This window comes from Oncorhynchus tshawytscha, linkage group LG03, assembly GCF_018296145.1.
Source record: "Oncorhynchus tshawytscha isolate Ot180627B linkage group LG03, Otsh_v2.0, whole genome shotgun sequence".
NCBI lineage: Eukaryota > Metazoa > Chordata > Actinopteri > Salmoniformes > Salmonidae > Oncorhynchus > Oncorhynchus tshawytscha.
Window position 1 is genome coordinate 43,572,388 of NC_056431.1, and position 20,352 is coordinate 43,592,739.

At 40.8% G+C, this 20,352-nt stretch overlaps 1 protein-coding gene across 1 annotated transcript in view; it reads left to right on the plus strand.

The window, feature by feature from the left end:
• The window catches only part of LOC112224163 (collagen alpha-1(XXVIII) chain-like), a 37,932-nt gene that overhangs the window by 1,547 nt on the left and 16,033 nt on the right, over positions 1 to 20,352 (plus strand). The window contains exons 3-15 of the mRNA XM_024387523.2: positions 260 to 852; positions 2,777 to 2,797; positions 2,935 to 2,994; positions 5,259 to 5,312; positions 5,521 to 5,565; positions 6,478 to 6,504; positions 6,600 to 6,644; positions 6,764 to 6,808; positions 7,677 to 7,730; positions 14,181 to 14,249; positions 14,335 to 14,403; positions 14,607 to 14,675; positions 19,465 to 19,533. Of these exons, the coding sequence (XP_024243291.2) occupies positions 260 to 852; positions 2,777 to 2,797; positions 2,935 to 2,994; positions 5,259 to 5,312; positions 5,521 to 5,565; positions 6,478 to 6,504; positions 6,600 to 6,644; positions 6,764 to 6,808; positions 7,677 to 7,730; positions 14,181 to 14,249; positions 14,335 to 14,403; positions 14,607 to 14,675; positions 19,465 to 19,533 (1,220 nt within the window). The remainder of the gene's footprint in view (positions 1 to 259; positions 853 to 2,776; positions 2,798 to 2,934; positions 2,995 to 5,258; positions 5,313 to 5,520; positions 5,566 to 6,477; positions 6,505 to 6,599; positions 6,645 to 6,763; positions 6,809 to 7,676; positions 7,731 to 14,180; positions 14,250 to 14,334; positions 14,404 to 14,606; positions 14,676 to 19,464; positions 19,534 to 20,352) is intronic.

Sequence of the window (20,352 nt, forward strand, 5' to 3'; positions counted from 1 at the left end):
GTCATGGTAGTCAAAATAATGGGCACCTGGGCATTTTTATACATGACCCTAAGCATGATGGGATGTTAATTGCTTAATTAACTCAGGAACCACACCTGTGTGGAAGCACCTGCTTTCAATATATTTTGTATCCCTCGTTTACTCAAGTGTTTCCTTTATTTTGTCAGTTACCTGTACGTAAGTACTTCATAACACATTCATAACCCACAATGACATTTTTCAATAGAATGGCCTCTTGTCGCAATTGTGTGTCTGACAGCTCTGCACATGAACACAGCCATTTTAGATGAGGACTGCGGTCTGGAGCTTTCCTTTCTGCTTGACAGCTCTGAGAGTGCCAAGGAGAACCATGAGCAGGAGAAGCACTTTGCCATGGATGTGGTGGACAAGCTCCAGGCTGTCCGTCTGCAGACCGGGCGCAGTCTGAGCTGGAAGGTGGCCCTGCTACAGTACAGCAGTCACGTCATCATCGAGCAGACCTTTAAGCAGTGGAGAGGCACTGACAACTTCAAGTCCCACATCACCCCCATTTTATACATCGGTCATGGCACCTACACCACCTACGCGATCACCAACATGACTAAGATGTACCTGGAGGAGTCCAGCCCAGGCAGTATCAAGGTGGCCGTCCTACTCAGTGACGGCATCTCCCACCCCAGGAACCCAGACATCTTCTCAGCTGCCGCCGATGCCAAGAACCAGGGGGTGAAGTTCTTCACGGTGGGCATCACCCGTGCAGCCAATGAGCCAGCCAACGTGGCCCAGCTCCGTCTGCTGGCCAGCTCTCCTGCTTCCCGATACCTCCACAATCTACAGGATACTGATATTGTGGAGAAAGTTCTCACGGAAATTGTGAGTATGATCTGCCTTGCATATATAGAAATAAGCACACATAAAAAGGACAGCAAACCCTCTCACAACCCGCACACCAACAACTCCCGAGAGAGACAGAGAGAGAGCATGAGAGAGAGTGAGCAATAGAGGGAGAGGGAGGAAGTGGAGATGACAAGAGAAAGCGATATAGGGAGAGAAAGAGAGAATGTGGGATGCAGCGCCTGCTCGGGGTGGCCATCGAACAGCAGCAAAGGCACTACTTGGATTCTATTTTGAGTCACTGCTTAAGTTGAGGTCAATGCTTCTCTCAGGGTGCGTCCCAAATGGCACTCTATTAGCCACGTAGTGTGCTACCTTTGACTAGAGCCCCATGGGCCCTGGTCACAAGGAGTCAACGATAAAGGGAGTAGGGTGCCATTTGGGGGACAGCCTCTGGCAGAGCAGCATGTTAATTAGACTGAAGAGGTGGAAAATGAGAAGGAGGGATGAAGGGGAGGGAGGGCTCAGACAGACAATATTGGGTGTAATAATGATGCAATGATACAGTTGTGATTTAGATGTAATCAAAGTTGAATTAGGGACATCTTGGATATTGTAACCAAAATCCTCTCAGGAAGGTTTTTTAAAGAAGGATACAGGCTGATGAAGCCTGAATGACTGACATTCCACAATTTGTAGTTATACAAATGCAAAATAATAAATGGCTATCGATGACAGCCATGGATTTTGTATTTTTTGTTCAGCTGTCTTACATTTTTTTCAATAGTCTTGGCTCCTTACCATCTGCATGTTATGAGTGCATATCCCATGGGCTTTACTTTGAATCTGCTATGCCACAAGTTTTTTTTTGTCCCAATAAGGGTAAACAGAGCCTCTTGTGGATGGATATGAGTGGAAGCAGACAGGTTCTTTCAGTGATACTTTCAGTGATATTCTTAGTCTTCTTTTTTATCATAACGTGGTTTACATTTGGCTCGTGTGTATTACAATGGAATGTCTACTCACTGATTTCTTTCAAGTGGCAACATAGCAAAACAGAGCTTGGCACGAAACCATCATTCAGATAACTCCCCACAGTCACTTGTACTCACACAGCAGGCTTTTCAGAGTCTAGATGAGAGGATTAGAGGTTTAAATGGTGTGTGACAAGGGGAGTCAGAAATATGATACAATATGCTAGAGTTATATTGAACAAAAATATTAACGCAACATGTAAAGTGTTGGTCCTATGTTTCGTGAGCTGAAATAAAAGATCCCAGAAATATTCCATATGCACTATAAGCTTCTCTTAAATTTAGTTTACATCCCTGTTAGTGAGTATTTCTCCATTGCCAAGATAATCCATCCACCAGACAGGTTTGCATATCAAGAAGCTGATTAAAGAGCATCATCATTACACAGGTGCACCTTGTGCTGAAGACAATAAAAGGCCACTCAAATGTGCATCTTTTTCACACAACTCAATGCCACAGACGTCTCAAGTTTTGAGGGAGCGTGCAATTGGCATGCTGACTTCAGGAATGTTGACCAGAGCTGTTGCCAGATAATATATTCTTTATTTCTCTACCATAAGCCGCCTCCAACGTCATTTTAGAAAATTTGGCAGTATGTCTAACCGGCCTCACAATCGCAGACCACGTGTAATCACGCCAGCCCAGGACCTCCACATCCAGCTTCTTCACCTGCGGGATCATCTGAAACCACCCATGGCTGCGCCCCTGCCCAGTCATATGAAATCCATAAATTAGGGCCTAATGAATTTATTTCAATTGTCTGATTTCCTTATATGAACTGTAACTCAGTAAAATCATTGAAATGATTGCATGTTGTGTTTATATTTTTGTTCAGTATAGTTGGAAATGTACATGATTTCTGTATGTATGTTTCGGATGGTGTATGATTGTCTCTAATGGTTGTCACTGTTTTATTTCTCTCTACCCAGACTGACCTCGCTGACAAGGGGGTAGGTAATATTACATTTTGATGCAATTGAAATGCTATCCTCATTCAACCAATACATAATTAAGTTCAGGGACACTGCATTGTCATATACTGTACAGTTACATGTTGATTCTGAAACCTTATCCTGCCTTTTTGAAGTGTCCCCTGGCCCAACGATGTGCCTGTGAGAAGGGCGAGAGAGGGCTCAGTGGTCCAACTGTAAGTACTTTCACTGTCCTTTCCAAACACTCCCCAATTACAAAACACTTCTCCTTTGAAATAAAAGAAAGTTGTTCGTTCCTGAAGTGCTGAATGTTGTAAAGAGGAAGTTAACATAGTTCTGATATCAGAGGTAATTGCTTGGATTAGTCGAGGTACCCCCTGTGTACAGAGCAAGCTGTCTTTCTTACTTCTGAAAATACTCCAAATGCTGCAGGACAAAATAGATTGAGAAAAACAATGAATACTTCCAATAAACCTCAGTTGCTAATTTGCGTTGCCTGTCCCGGCAAGTTATTGGACGTTTCCCTTCCCACATAAGATGTCCCCCATGGAAACTAGGGGCATCCTATGAAGGCCTTTACTCCCAATAAAAACAGGACCTTTGCCATCGTAAATAACACTTACTAGCTCCATTGTCAGCTAGTCAGAGATGGAGAATGTTGGAGGGGGCTTAAAACTGTGACACTAGGTGCGTGATCTAATGGGGCGGCAGGGTAGCCTAGTGGTTAGAGTGTTGGACTAGTAACCAAATTGCAAGTTCAAATCCCCGAGCTGACAAGGTACAAATCTGTTGTTCTGCCCCTGAACAGGCAGTTAACCCACTGTTCCTAGGCCGTCATTGAAAATAAGAATTTGTTCTAAACTGACTTGCCTAGTTAAATAAAGGTAAAATAAATAAAAAATCTTCCACATCATCGGACCAGACTAGAGGCCCCTCTCTGGATGGATGACAGCCATGTTAATGTCAGGGTCCTCAGAGTCTGACAGTCTTGTGCTGACAGACAGTTGCATGGTCATTAACCAGGGGCTTTCTCTACAGAGAGATTCCTTACATTTTTACACTGAGACTTAAAGGCTCTCATAATTACTCTCTTCAGTTTAACGGCCACAAACCGACGATAAGCTGCAAATGGCAACCACCACGCGCTGTCCAGGTGCCTGACCTCTCACCTTTTGGTCATGCAGAAACATGTCCATCCTTGACATACACACAAACACAAAGCCACCCCCCTTGTGACCTCAGGTCCTTTTACCACCTGCAATGACCGAACAACGCTGACGCCCTCAGGGAAACTATGCTTCACTTTCACTTTTCCCAGCTTCTGTAGCCAGATATGGTTAATCTTTCATTATACAACGGGTGGGTCTAATCCTGAATGCTGATTGGTTAAAATCTCATTCCAGCCGGTGTCTATCCCACAAATTGACCCGGCTAAATCTATGACGTTAAAATGCCTATTTAATGTTCCATCTGACTGCGCAATTCACTGTCCCATCAGCCCAGCCAAGCAACTTATAAACTTGATCTCCACAATAAAAAGCATCTAGACATTATCTCACATTTCTTTTAGACGAACATTTAGTTTTCAACATTGGAGATTTGTATAAACCTTGCTGTCTGTCCCTCCAACATTTGCAGCATTGTTTCAATATTCAAATCTCCTGCTGTCCCATAGTAATGAACGTGTCGGGACAAGACAGAAAGGCAGACAGCGTTTCTCAGCCAGTCAAAATCACTATTCAGCTAGAATAATTTTTATAGATATATACAAAATCATTATTATTTTTTAAAAGGTACAACAAAAAACACAGCTAATTTGCAGTCTTTCCAGCTTCAATCTGAAGTGAATGTATTACAGGTACGTTAGCTGTGTTGTTGGCTAGCTCGTCTGAACGACAGTGTCCTGACGAGTGAGCACATTTTCTATGCCAGGCGAAATTGCATCTCATCAGCTTATTGTTATGGATTCATCCAAATAAATGTCACTAGAAAACAGCTTAAGCAAATGCAGCTACTTTGCTGTTATTCTGGCTGCACTGTTTGACATGACTGTAAGTTAGCCGTAGTTGGCTAGCTAGCCAGCAAGGGATAAGAATATTGCCAGCCAGTATGGCAATGAAACATTTAGAATGAACGACTGAACAACTGTATCGCGTCCATAGATACAGAACAAAAAGACTGAACGACTAGGTTGCATCTCTAGCAACCCTAGATTTGTGTCAGGACTACATCTTGTGGAAGAATGAAATAGTATGAAGAAACTAATCAAAATAACATTTTTAATTCAAATGTAAATATGTTGGTAACCCGTTGTATTAAAGTGACACCGTGCCAATATATCCTCCAAACACCATCTTCTTGGGTATTATCACTTAACTGACTCGCTGCAGATCATTTGCAATGGATAGTGGCCTTCCGTCAAACATGTTTTGTTTTAAAGTGAGTTAAATGAATCTCATGTTGTTCCTTCATTCCACAGGGGAAGAAGGGTCGCCCAGGAGATGATGGAGCCTCTGGTCTTAAAGGATCGAAGGTCTTTGATTTGTTATGATTCTGTTGAATTATTTAGTTGATCAACATACCTGTTGTGTTCCTGATGTCTCCCTAAGATGCAATATACAGCACATTTCCACTTACCTTGCTTGTATAGACATATATTCCTAATAAGAGAAATCTAAATCAAATAGCTCCTGTGTGTACTGTGTAAATAATACAGATGCCCTGTTCTCCTTTCCTTTTAGGGAGAGGGAGGACTAAGTGGACTTCCAGGTCGGGACGGCGGAGAGGTGAGTGGTACACTTAAACACAATGACATTTTCAATGACATTTGTATTTACATTTGCAGATATCCAGACATCTATAGATACAAATATAGGATCTTAATTTGATCACCCTGTTGGAAGAGAAATGTCCTGCAATGCATCAAATTTAAAATGTGTAGTGTATATGAGGTTTAAAAAGGTTTCTGAAGTTTGTAATATTCCCTTACGAAAAATGTATCAACCGCTACAAAAATGTCAAAAAATTATAATCAGAATAATAATTCACATTTCCTGTTGCTGCGGCAACCTAGCTCAAATTAACATAATATAGCTAGCTGTATGTTGACTAAGCATTTATCAATGTACACTCAGTATACAAAACATTAAGAACTCCTGCTCTTTCCGCGACATCGACTGACCAGGTGAATCCAGGTGAAAGCTATGAACCCTTATTGATGTCACTTGTTAAATCCATTTCAATCAGTGTCAATGAAGGGGAGGAGACAGGTTAAAGAAGGATTTTTAAGCCTTGAGACAATTGAGACATGGATTGTGTATGTGTGCCATTCAGAGGGTGAATGGGCAAGACAAAAGATTGAAGTGCCTTTGAACGGGGTATGGTTGTACGTGCCAGGCGCACCGGGTTTGTGTCAAGAACTGCGACGCTGCTGGATTTTTCAGGATGGTCCACAACCCAAAGGACATCCATCCAACTTCACACAACTATGGGAAGCATTGGAGTCAACATGGGCCAGCATCCCTGTGGAACGTTTTCAACACCTTGTAGAGTCCGTGTCCTGACAAATTGAAGCTGTTCTGAGGGCAAATGGGTGGGGTGCAACTCAATATTAGGAAGGTGTTCCTAGTCTTTGGTATACTCAGTGTCTGTACGACTGTTGCTCACGTTCTAACCTATTATACTGTGTTTATTTGCAGGGAAAACCTGGTTACAAAGGAGAGATGGTATGTCATTCAAGTTGCCATTAATATTTATGTTATTTTGAAGCTACAGTACATTCATTTCATGTGACGTATTGCTTTCGATTTCCATTACACAGGGTGAGAGGGGCGAGTGTGGCATTCCAGGAATTAAAGGAGACAGGGTATGCATGAATAATCAAATTTGTCTGCTCACTGTGTCATGCTTTTGTTATATTGGTCGTATTACAGGCTGATTTATACAGTACCTTTCTTTACTGTTTCATTGACTGTCCACTCCCAGGGTCCTGAGGGTCCAATGGGCTCCAGAGGTGTCAGAGGTCTCCAGGTGGGTAGACAACAGCGACATGTACCTTGAAAATTCACATTTTCAGATCAAAGCGTTATCCTTTTGTGAAACTCCTTTATAAGCACGTACATACTCACTCCGTGCTCCCTTCCCCTCCCACGCACACACACACAATGTAGTTGATAATGGCTGTAATCAACCTGGATTGGATTCAGGAGTAGACAGAACAGAGTGAATGTAAATCCGGTACACTCCAAATAGTATGATATGTTATGTTTGGTATGGTATGGTATGTATTCATTTGTGGATGTCCATTTCGTATGCTTTGTTAAGAAAATAATTAGAACATTTGCAAAATGTATGATATGTTACGAATTCCAATTTGTTGTCACTAACGTTAGCTAAGTGGCTAGGTGTCTAATGCTAATGTTAGCTAGGTAACTAACATTAGCTAGGCTAAGGGTTAGGGGTTAGGTTTAAAGGGTTCAGGTTAGGGGGAAGGGTTAGCTAACATGCTAAGTAGTTGCAAAGTAGCTAAAAAATAGTAAGTAGATGCTAAAACGCTAAAGTTGAGTTGCTAGACGTTCGCGTTATACACCTCCATGTCCACCCTTCCACTTGACCAACCACCCTACTTTTGTTTTTGCCTTAAGTAACCTTCTGTCTTATGTAACCATACCAAACATAACATACAGTATCATACTAATTTGACTGTCCCGGATTTACCCTTACTATGTTACGTCTAGTCTATGTGACCAGGCTGCTGTAAACTCTTTAGCTCTTCCCAGTAATTTAGCATCAATATCTGGGTAACCTTCACTTTATATCTAGATGTGAATGGTGTCCTCCAGCACAGTAGCAGCAGCACATGTACCCTTGTTAAGGAGTGTTCTTTGTTCCTCCCCAGGGTTTACCCGGACCACAGGGTGACATGGGACCTGAGGGCCCTCAAGGAAAGAAGGTTAGTAAAGAAGACACTTCATACTTAACTCATCACACACATCTGCTGTCACCTGTACACTTCCTTTTACTAGAACTTTAAAAGACAGATTCCTGACACCCATTCTACTACCTGGGAGTCGAGGGGCATGTGTCAACCCTAAAAGGCACCTATGGAAGATATTGGCCCAGTGCCATTGTGCCTTCACCTTCATTAGTTCAGCAGTGTGGGGATTAATGTTAGTTTTCACAACCATATACAGGTTTAGTTAATGGCAGGGGTCCTGTTTCTAAATATACACTAGGAACTGCCTAGAGCATTGTCAACTTCCTTACCAGTCCTTTATAGGGATTGTCAAGGCACTTAATAACAGCTATGAAAAGTAAAATGTTCTCTCTCCATGTGAGAACATGCAGGTGTCTGTTGGAAAGAGATAATATGAACAAAAGGGTAAACACTTAGAATGTCAAAGATATATGTTTTGCTCCCATAATATGAATAGGTTATACTGTATGTGTTGAGTGTATGTATTGAGGTTTCTGGCAGATGAGATCTTAGCAGCAGAGTGGATAGGTCACACCATTTGCTGACAAATTAGTATCTCTTACTAATTGAATCAGCACCACCATCAAATACAATGTTTCAAAAGTGGATGAATTATGGAGTATCAATGTTTAAAGTCTACCCTGTTATTAGGAATATGTAAGTATGTAAGGTGTTGAGCATTTAAAAGAGCAGGTTGACGTTTATTGTCATGATTCTTGTCCTGGATGCAGAACTGATCGATTTTCACTAAATGGGCCAGCTGCAAAGTCAAAATTGGCTATTTTGTAAAAATGTATGAAAACAAAAATGTGCTGTTTGGTCTTCATTTAAGGTTAGGGTTAGGCATTAAGGTTAGCAATGTATTTGGGGTTAGGGTTAGGTTTAAAATTGTATGACTTTATGGCTGTGCTGTGCCAGCTAGTGATCATTCTGCAGAGCTGACAGAAAGATTAATGACGGAAAATGCGATTTTTCCGTTGGTATGGAGATATGCAATGAAAATTGTGAGATATCTGCCTTGCTTTGGGAAAACTTTTTAAGTGGTTATCTCAGCTTTCTTCTTGACAGGCTCCACTTCTATGCTATTTCTCATTTAGGATTAAATATATCCTAAGTCATGAGTGAAGCTCATAATTACTGCAAACTCTGCAGTGAACCATTGCCTCCAGTAAAACAGCTCTTCATTGTTTTGAGACTGTGTGTTTTTGACTACTTTGAGTCGGAAACTCAACTGAGAAAATGCCTGGCCTTAGGATATGTCCTGACTTGTTTTAATTTGTAGGGGCCAAATATTTGCCCACTTTTCCATGTACAGTTCAGTTCAGACAATAGCTCATCCACCAGTACTGTTTTCAACACATTTCAACCAGAGTTGTACACATTGAAATGAAGGTAAAAGTTCAACTTAAATAAATTGACTTAACCTAACTAACAGGTTGTTACATCAATCTAATTTCAACATAGTCATCAGAACTATGTATATGTTGAAAATTATTGAGTGGTTTAAATTGTACAATTTTAGATTTGATTAGACATATTTTATTTGACATCGTTTCAAATGTTGATAGTAAAATGGCATGTTTAAATCAGTGGCGTAGTTTCAACATCATGCTATCAACCTAAATAAAGAGGTATATTGAAATAAAACATAAAGCCATAGTCCAACCATTTCTGCCTGAGCAGTGACTCCTACTGGTATATGAGGGCTAATGCACTTCAATGATAACAAGTCCACCATCCAGATGCCTACCTCTGTACCCTGCTTAGCAATCAAGCTGTGTTTGTTTCCTCTGAGCTATCATTTCAACACATTTAGACATTGATTCCAGACTCATTTGCGTAGACTACCTAAATAACATTGAATAGTTGAAAGTCATTTGGAGTGAGGTTGCGTTTATGTAGGCTACATTGCCCAAATGATTTGCCAAACAAAGTACACCATAATTTCAACATGTAGCTAGATATACTATCATTCATCCATGGTTGATTGGATCTTTGAAAGTTTAGAAGTAGTTACCGTTAACCCTATAAATAGGATGCTAAATTCATGATATTAATAATACTGTACAGTTTTACCTTTGGATATTGTCCTGTATATGCAGGATGGTTGGTTGATTTAAAATGTAATCTACAAGTTATTAATACAGTATGTTGGATTCACGTCTTCATCTCAACCAAACATTTAAGAATATGACTAAATCAAATCAAACTTTATTTGAAGTGTATTCAAAGTTTGATTTGATTTAGTGCTATTCTTTAACTTAGATTTTTGGTTGAGATGGAGACGGGAATCCAACATTTCAATCATTAATTGATTGAAACCTAATAGCAATATTTGAAGGAGAGATTATTCTGCTTGCATAGTCTATATACTGTATATTATGAATAACATATATATACAAAACAATATCCAAAGATATAAGCTTATTATTAATATCATGAATTTGGAATCGTCTTTATATAGTCTTATGGTAACTACTTGTAAAGATCCAATTAAGCATGGACGAATGATAGTATACCTAGCTTCAAGTTGTAATTATCCTTTGGGAAAATTAGATGTCAATGTAGCCTACATAAACCCAACCTCACTTCGAATTTACTTTCACATAAATGTGTAAGAAAAGTTAGTTACTTTCAACAATTCAATGTTATTTAGGTAGGCTACGCAAAGGAGTATGGAAACTGGTTAATGTCTAAATGTGTTGAGATTATAGCTCAGCTGAATCGAACACAGCTTGTTTCCACAGTCAAGCAGGGTAAATAGAGGTAGGCATATGGATGGTAGACTTGTTCTCACTGAAGTGCATTACGCCTCATATACCAGTAGGAGTCAACGTTGTTCAGGCTAGCTTCACATTTTATTTCAATATATGGGGTCCGGAATTGTCACCCTTGATAAAGATGAGCAGCTATAACTGTATAAAATAATTCAAATAGTGAGCTACAATATATTGCATGGGAAATTATAATATTTTATACTAATACAATTACTCAGAGAAATAGATTTTGTTTAACAAGTATTTTTTTCCCCCTCAAAGGTAGGGGTCAAAATTATTGACACCTCTAAAGATTCTTATAAATAAAGTAGTCAAAACTTTAGTATTTGGTCCCATTTTCCTAGCACACAATGACTACATCAAGCTTGTAACTCTACACACTTGTTGGATACATTTGCAGTTCGTTTTGTTTGGGTTTCAGATTAGTTTGTACCCATTAGAAATTAATGGTGTATAATGTATAGTCATTTTGGAGTCACTTTTATTGTAAATAAGAATAGAATATGTTTCGAAATACTTCTGCATTAATGTGGATGCTACCATGATTATGTGGATGAATTGTGGATAATGATGAGTGGGAAAGTTACATAGGGTCAAAGATCATACCTCCAACTTTTACCATTACCATTATCAATAACAGGGAATGATAGCATGTCTTTGGTGTATGATCTTTGACCCTTTGTATCTTTCTCACACATTCAGGATTATACATTATCATGGTAGCATCCACATTAATGTACAAGTGTTAAAAAACATATTATATTCTAATTTACAATAAAAGTGACTCCAAAATAAAAAATAATACATTACTTACCATTCATTTTTATTAATTTCTATTTATTTATTCATATTTTTTTGCTCAATCTGATTGGATGGGCCTGGCTCCAAAGTGGCAGGTGTGGGCCTCTTCTTTTTCAACATTGAACAAGGTCAAATAAAACATGTCTAATCAAATATGAAATCCAACATCATTTCCACCACCTAATATATTGAATATAGGATGAAAAATATGAGTTTTCTTTATTTTCAACTCAATTTCAAAGTATACATAGTTCTGATGATTATGCTGAAATTAGATTGATGTAGCAACCTGTTAGTCAGGTTAAGTCAATGTATTTAAGTTGAACGTTTACCTTAATTTCAATGTTTACAACTCTGGTCGATTAGCTATTGTCTGAACTGCACTGTACATGGAAAGGTGGGCAACTTTTTGGCCCCTACAAATTTTTACAACGCTGGTTGGAATTAGATGAAAACAGTACTAGTATATTTACTTTTTTGTCTTTTCCACGTTGATTCCACGTCACAATACATTGACAAATTACATTATATTACTGTTGATTCAACCAGTGTGCACCCAGTGGGTCTGCTTGATTTATAACACATTTGAGTAATTACCTTCAAGATCAGAAGTTCTGTTATGAGCTTTTTCTCATCAACTTCAAAAATAGTATATGTGCAAGTATTTTCTGAGCAATACTAGGCTTTGTTTATAAGTCAAATTTAGGAAGAATATAATTGAGGTTTACATACACCTTAGCCAAATACCTTTAAACTCAGTTTTTCACAATTCCTGACATTTAATCCTAGTAAAGATTACCTGTCTTAGGTCAGTTAGGATCACCACTTTATTTTAAGAATGTGAAATGTCAAAATAATAGTAGAGATAATTATTTATTTCAGCTTTTATTTCTTTCATCACATTCCCAGTGGGTCAGAAGTTTACATACACTCAATTAGTATTTGGTAGCATTGCCTCCTTTAAATGGTTTAACTTGGGTCAAACATTTCGGGTAGCCTTCCACAAGCTACCCACAATACGTTGGGTGAATTTTTACCCATTCCTCTTGACAGAGCTGGTGTAACTGAGTCAGGTTTGTAGGCCTCCTTGCTCACACACACTTTTTCAGTTCTGTCCACAAATCTTTTATGGGATTAAGGTCAGGGCTTTGTGATGATCACTCCAATACCTTGACTTTGTTGTCCTTAAGCCATTTTGCCACAACTTTGGAAGTGTGCTTGGGGTCATTGTCTATTTGGAAGACCCATTTGTGACCAAGCTTTAACTTCCTGACTGATGTCTTGAGATGTTGCTTCAATATATCCACATCATTTTCCTGTCTCATGATGCCATCTATTTTGTGAAATGCACCAGTCCCTCCTGCACCAAAGCACCCCCACAACATGATGCTGCCACCCCCGTGCTTCACGGTTGAGATGGTGTTCTTCAGCTTGCAAGCCTTCCCCTTTGTACTCCAAACATAACGATGGTCATTATGGCCAAACATTTATATTTTTGTTTCATCAGACCAGAGGACATTTCTCCAAAAAGTATGATCTTTGTCCCCATGTGCAGTTGCAAACCTTAGTCTGGCTTTTTTATGGTGGTTTTGGAGCAGTGGCTTCTTGCTTGCTGAGCAGCCTTTCAGGTTATGTCGATATTGGACTAATTTTACTGTGGATATAGAGAGTTTTGTACCTATTTCTCCAACATCTTCACAAGGTCCTTTGCTGTTGTTCTGGGATTGATTTAGACTTTTACACCAAAGTACGTTCATCTCTAGGAGACAGAATGCGTCTCCTTCCTGAGCGGTATGGCGGCTGCGTGGTCCCATGGTGTTTATACTTGCGTACTATTGTTTGTACAGATGATCGTGGTACCTTCAGGCGTTTGAAATTGCTCCCAAGGATGAACCAGACTTGTGGAGGTCTACAATTTTTTTTCTGAGGTCTTGGCTGATTTCTTTAGATTTTCCCATGATGTCAAGCAAAGAGACACAATTGGAGGGTAGGCCTTGAAATACTTCCACAGGTAGACCTCCAAGTGACTCGAATGATGTCAATTAATTGTAAACTTCAGACTTCAACTGTATCTGAGTAAGAGAGATCAAAGGGCGATGTTTCTGTGGGATGTCAATTAACATTCATCTGAATGTAAATGTAAAACAACTGGATGTTTAAAGGTTGTCTGATCTGCGTAGACAGAATTCGAGCTTTGGACTGCCCTTTTTCTGTAACCATTGACTGTATAAATGAATGATCAAAGCCATCGATCATGTGACACCATTCTTGTCTATGTGAAGATAAAGTAGCGCATTGAAGCCAAATTAAGTCGGTTAAGATGGTGTCTCATGGCAACATGCCAGTTTGAGCTACACCAGGAAGTCACTTTACAGGCTAGCTCAGTGTTGCCCCCTCTAACTGAGTAACTCAATGGTACTGCAGACTGCCATTAGCAACTAAATTATCCTTATAACTTATTTTGTTTACAATTTTCAAATCATCAGTTCAAGGACATTAGAAGCATTAGAAGTATATATATATATTTTATCTTTATTTAACTAGGAAAGTCAGTTAAGAACAAATTCTTATTTTCAATGACGGCCTAGGAATAGTGGGTTAACTGCCTGTTCAGGGGCAGAACGACAGATTTGTACCTTGTCAGCTCGGGGGTTTGAACTTGCAACCTTCCGGTTACTAGTCCAACGCTCTAACCACTAGGCTACCCTGCCGCCCCATTAGAAGCAATTATTGGTGTCGTGGTTGTCTTCGATAACCCACTCCCTTGTTCTTTAGAGTGGGTCTGTGTTATGCTGCTAACTTTGTTTGTTGCTAACTTTTCTGTGTCTCTCGTGTTTGGTTATCATAGGGTGACCGCGGTCTAACTGGGCCGCCCGGAATTCAGGGAGAAACTGGTATTGGACTTCCTGGACCAAAGGTACGTTTTTTTTCTATTATTGCTTTTGTCTAACTAATTAATTGTTTTATGTTACCTGTTCCATCTCGCCATGTCTTCTTTCTAGGGTGATCTGGGATTCCAGGGAAGACTCGGCCCCCCTGGTCCGCCAGGGCTGGGTGAACATGGCCAGCCAGTGAGTGGACAGAAACTCTACTAGCATTTTACTGTAGCATACTGCATTACGTAGTTTGGTTTCATTGACAACCAGACTGATTCTTTTTCAACTTTGAGTAATACTGTATATCACAGTAGGAAATGTGAGGTGGGATGACAACTTCAAAGACAGTATCATCTGACCCAATGTTGGAAAAATAATTATGCTGATTTATTTTACAGGGGCCTCAAGGGCCACAAGGTGTTCAAGGGGAGAAAGGACCCCATGGCGAGGGGCTCCCTGGACCAAAGGTATGAATACAATAGTGAAATTATCTGGGTACAGCTGGAATCAAATTAAATTGTATTTGTCACATGCGCCGAGTATGACAGGTGTAGTCCTTACTGTGAAATGCTTACTTAACACCCTTAACGAACAATGTCATTTTAAGAAAATAGAGTTAAGAAAATGTTACAAAATTAACTAAAGTAAAAACATTTTTCTAAGTAACACAATAAAATAACAATAATGGGGCTATATACAGGGGTACCGGTACCGAGTCAATATGCGGGGTACAGGTTAGTCGAGGTAATTTCTACATGTAGGTAGGGGAAAAATGACTATGCATAGATAATAAACAGCGACTAGCATCAGTGTAAAAAAAAAAAAGGGGGATGCAAATACTCCGGGTGGCCATTTGATGAATTGTTCAGCAGTCTTATGGCTTGTGGGAAGAAGCTGTTAATGAGCCTCTTGGTCCTAGACTTGCGGTAGCAGAGAGAACAGTCTATGACTTGGGTGACAGGAGTCTTTGACAATTTTTGGGGCCTTCCTCTGACACCGCCTGGTATATAATGTAGGTCCTGCATGGCAGTAAGCTTGGCCCCAATGATGTACCGGGCTTTACGCACTACCTTCTGTTGGCGGTGATACAACAGGATGCTCTCAATGGTGCAGCTGTAGAACTTTTTGAGGTTCTGGGGACCCATGCCAAATCTTTTCAGACTCCCGAGGGGGAAAAGGCGTTGTCGTGTCCTCCCCCCTGTACTCCTTGTTCACCCACGACTGCATGGCCAGCCATGATTCCAACACCATCATTAAGTTCTGCCGACACAACAGTGGTAGGCCTGATCACTGACAATGATGAGACAGCCTATAGGGAGGAGGTCAGAGACCTGGCCGGGTGGTGCCAGAATAACAACCTGTCCCTCAACGTAACCAAGACTAAGGAGATGATTGTGGACTACAGGAAAAAGAGGGCTGAACATGCCCCCTTTCACATCGACAGGGCTGTAGTGGAGCGGGTCGAGAGTCTCAAGTTCCATGCTGTCCACATCACCAACAAAGTATCATGGTCCAAACACACCAAGACAGTCGTGAAGAGGGCACGACAAAGCCTATTCCCCCTCATGAAACTAAAAAGATTTGGCATGGGTCCTGAGATCCTCAAAAGGTTGCATCACTGCCTGGTATGGAAATTGCTCGGCCTCCGACAGCAAGGCACTTCAGAGGGTAGTGTGTACGGCCCAGTACATCACTGGGGCAAAGCTGCCTGCCATCCAGGACCTCTACACCAGGCGGTGTCAGAGGAAGGCCCTGAAATAGTCAAAGACCCCAGCCACCCCAGTCATAGACTGTTCTCTCTACTACCGCATGGCAAGCGGTACCGAAGTGCCAAGTCTAGGACAAAAAGGCTTCTCAACAGTTTTTACCCCCAAGCCATAAGACTCCTGAACAGGTAACCAAATGGTTACCCGGACTATTTGCATTGTGTGCCCCCCTACCCCTCTTTTATGCTGCTGCTACTCTCTGTTTATCTTATATGCATAGTCACTTTAACTGTACATTCATGTACATACTACCTCAATTGGCTCCCGCACATTGGCTAACCGGGCTATCTGCATTGTGTCTCACCACCCGCCAACCCCTCTTTTTACGCTACTGCTACTCTCTGTTCATCATATATGCATAGTCACTTTAACCAGACCCACATGTACATACTACCTCAATAAGCCTGACTAACCGGTGTCTGTATATAGCCTTGCTAATCTTATTTTCAAATGTCTTTTTACTGTTGTTTTATTTCTTTACTTACCTACACACACACACATACCTTTTTTTCCGCACTATTGGTTAGAGCCTGTAAGTAAGCATTTCACTGTAAGGTCTACTACACCTGTTGTATTCGGCGCACGTGACAAATAAACTTTGATTTGAGATTAGTGTCCCACTCCTTGAAAGCGACAGCTCTAACCTTTAGCTCGGTTGCGGATGTTGCCTGTAATCCATGCCTGCTGGTTGGGATATGTACTTACGGTCACTGTGGGGATACGATTCCATTGTTTCCAGTGATATTTGTGTTAGCCCACAGCATCTTTTCTGGGATTACCGGTAGCAACAATTCTGGAAGCAACATTAAAGCGAAATAATTTAGCTTTAATACAATAATAGCAGAAACGGACGTAAACCTGCTATTAAAAAGATGGCTTCTCAACCTCTTGATTCTACCAGTACCTGGTCTGTTGTAGATGCCCATCTGTTAGGCCATATATGACATTGGAAACAGACAAGGCATTACATAAACATGAAATCACAACTCTCACTGGATTTCAGAGAGAAGAAATGTGTAATCTGACAGATTCTTCACTTATTTATTCTTCAACACATTGGCTGCAACTGTCAAAGTCAGGCTCTGCCCTTCTCCAAAGCAGTCTACTCAAAGCTCAAGTGCTCAATCAAGTGTTACCATTCATGTTGCTGTGCATGAGCAAACCCTATAAAACAATGTCATTACTCCATCTCACAACTTGTGGAGTGACATACAGTGCATTCAGAAAGTATTCAGACCCCTTCCCTTTTCCACATTTTGTTACATTACAGCCTTATTATAAAATGTATTAAATTATTTTTCATTCTACACAATACACAATAATGATAAAGCAAAAATAGTTTTTTAGAAACAGAAATACCTTATTTACATAAAAGACCCTTTGCTATGAAACTGAGTTCAGGTGCATCCTGTTTCCATTGATCATCCTTGATGTTTTTACAACTTGATTGGAGTCCACCTGTGGTAAATTAAATTGAAGGACATGATTTGGAAAGGCACACACCTGTTTATACCGTAAGGTCTCACAGTTGACAGTGCATGTCTGAGCAAAAACCAAGCCATGAGGTCGAAGGAATTGTCTGTAGAGCTCCGAGACAGGATTGTGTTGAGGAACAGATCTGGGGAATGGTACCAGAAAATGTCTGCTGCATTGAAAGTCCCCAAGAACAAAGTGGCCTCCATCATTCTTAAGTGGAAGAAGTTTGGAACCACCAAGACTCTTCCTAGAGCTGGCCGCCCGGCAAACTGAACAATTGGTGGAGAAGGGCCTTGGTCAGGGAGGTGACCAAGAACCCGATGGTAACTCTGACAGAGCTCCAGAGTTCCTCTGTGGAGATGGGAGAAACTTCCGGAACCATCGCTGCAGCACTCCACCAATCAGGCCTTTATGATAGAGTGACCAGACGGAAGCCACTCTTCAGTAAAAGGCACATGACAGCCTGCTTGGAGTTTGCCAAAAGGCACCTAAAGGACTCTCAGACCATGAGAAACAAGAGTCTCTGGTCTGATGAAACCAAGATTGAACTCTTTGGCCTGAATGCAAAGGAAACCTGGCACCATCCTTAAGGTGAAGCATCGTGTTGTGGGGATGCGGTAAAAACCTATTTTCAGCAGTAAGGACTGGGAGATTAGTCAGGATTAAGGGAAAGATGAACAGTGAAAAGTACAGAGTTCCTTGATGATAAACCTGCTCAGGACCTCAGACTGGGTTCAAATAGGACAACAACCCTAAGCACACAGCCAAGACAACACAGGAGTGGCTTTGGGACAAGTCTCTGAATGAGCTTGAGTGGCCCAGCCAGAGCCCGGACTTGAACCTGATCTAACAGGTGTTCAGGGGCAGCACGACAGATTTGTACCTTGTCAGCTCGGGGGTTTGAACTTGCAACCTTCCGGTTACTAGTCCAACGCTCTAACCACTAGGCTACCCTGCCACCCCATATACAGGGGTGCCAAGTTGAGTCATAACCAAGAAGACTCAAGGCTGTAATTACTGCCAAAAGTGCTTCGACAAAGTACTAGGGTCTGAATACTTTTGAAAATGTGATATTTATTTTTTTATTTTCAGAAATGTGCAAAAACCTTTGGCTTTGTCATTGTGGGATATTGTGTGTAGATTGATGAGGGGGGGGGGGACATTTTAATCCATTTTAGAATAAGGCTGTAAAATAACAAAATTAGGAAAAAGTCAAGGAGTCTGAATACATTCCGAATGCACCGTATACAATATTTTACATGTAGACTGTTCAAACATTACATACACATGGAGAGGGCCTGGATTTACATGAGATTTAAGAATGGCAAGCAAGCACAAAATGGAACACATGAAAACATGACATCACTTCGAGTTCATCATGGGTTTCATTTTAGTTATATTGTCATCATAACATCTAGAGACATGAGCATTAACACATATGTATGTGTAGTAAAGTTTTTCCTAATTCAAGTCAGAACCTGAAAGCAAATTACCTCATGGCACTGTTGAGAGTTTGAGTGGTTGATGCTCATACATTTGATAGTAGGCAGATCCTGAAAAAGGAGGGTAAACACCGAAAATGTCCTGAGGCAACCAAACATCTGTCAGAACTGTGCCAGACCCATTGGCACTTATGGGAAAGTACCTCACCCCAAAATGGGTCAGGGCAGTTCTATAGAATGGGCCAACCCCCACAACAACTAATATGTTATTGTCTGTGTCTGCATTTCATTATTTTCTGTTTAGTTTGAGAAGGGCAAGTAAAGTAACACTCATCGGAGGGATAACATAAACAGATTCCAACATGAATTAAAGATTTGGGAATAACATAACTACACTCACATTGGACCATGTCGTACTACTCACAAGACAGAGACGGGTGCTAACTTAACCCGCCCAGTCCTTACTACGCTATTGACTGAGAACAATGAGGATAGTTCTGTGAATGTGTGAGCCAGTGGGAGCTGGATGTGTGACTGGGAGAGAAGGGTGATGACTTGTCTTTGTTTTGCAGGGAGACCGGGGGCTGGACGGACCGAGGGGGCCGAGAGGACAGACGGGTGCAGGAATCAAAGGAGAAAAGGTGGGCTGTGAATACGTCAGTAATGAATGCCATCCACACAAACATGTCATGTCTACCCAACAAAATACCTAGTGAAGTGTATAAACAAGCCTGAATATCCTAGTCAGCAGGTGTCTCCTTGGAATGCTCCATTGAGAAAGAAGGGCCAGCTGGGAGGGTGTTAAATCTCTAGTTACTGTGGAAAAGTTCAAAGTTCAAAGGTGGTATTATTTTTGCACCACCTGTTGTAGGATTCAATAAACAACCATGTTATGATGTTAGAAGCAAAGGTTTTCAAGCACATTTATTGGTGGTTACAGAATTTAGCCCTCTGGAGTCAGAAACAAGATGTGTACTGCACATTGCATTTCAGGAAGGCACTCATGCAGATATTCAACCCCCTTGGCATTTTTCCTACTTTGTTGTCTTACAACCTGGAATTAAAATGGATTTTTGTGGGGTTTGTATCATTTCATTTATACAACGAGCCTACCACTTTGAAGATGCAAAATATTTTTTCTTGTGAAACAAGCAAGAAATAAGACAAAAAACTGAACCTGAGCGTGCATAACTATTCACCCCCCACAAAGTCAATACTTTGTAGAGCCACCTTTTTAAGCAATTACAGCTGCAAGTCTCTTGGGATATGTCTCTATAAGCTTGGCACATCTAGCCACTGGGACCCATTCTTCAAGGCAAAACTGCTCCAGCTCCTTCAAGTTGGATGAGTTCCGCTGGTGTACAGCAATCTTTAAGTCATACCACAGATTCTCAATTGGATTAAGGTCTGGGCTTTGACTAGGCCATTCCAATACATTTAAATGTTTCCCCTTAACTTAA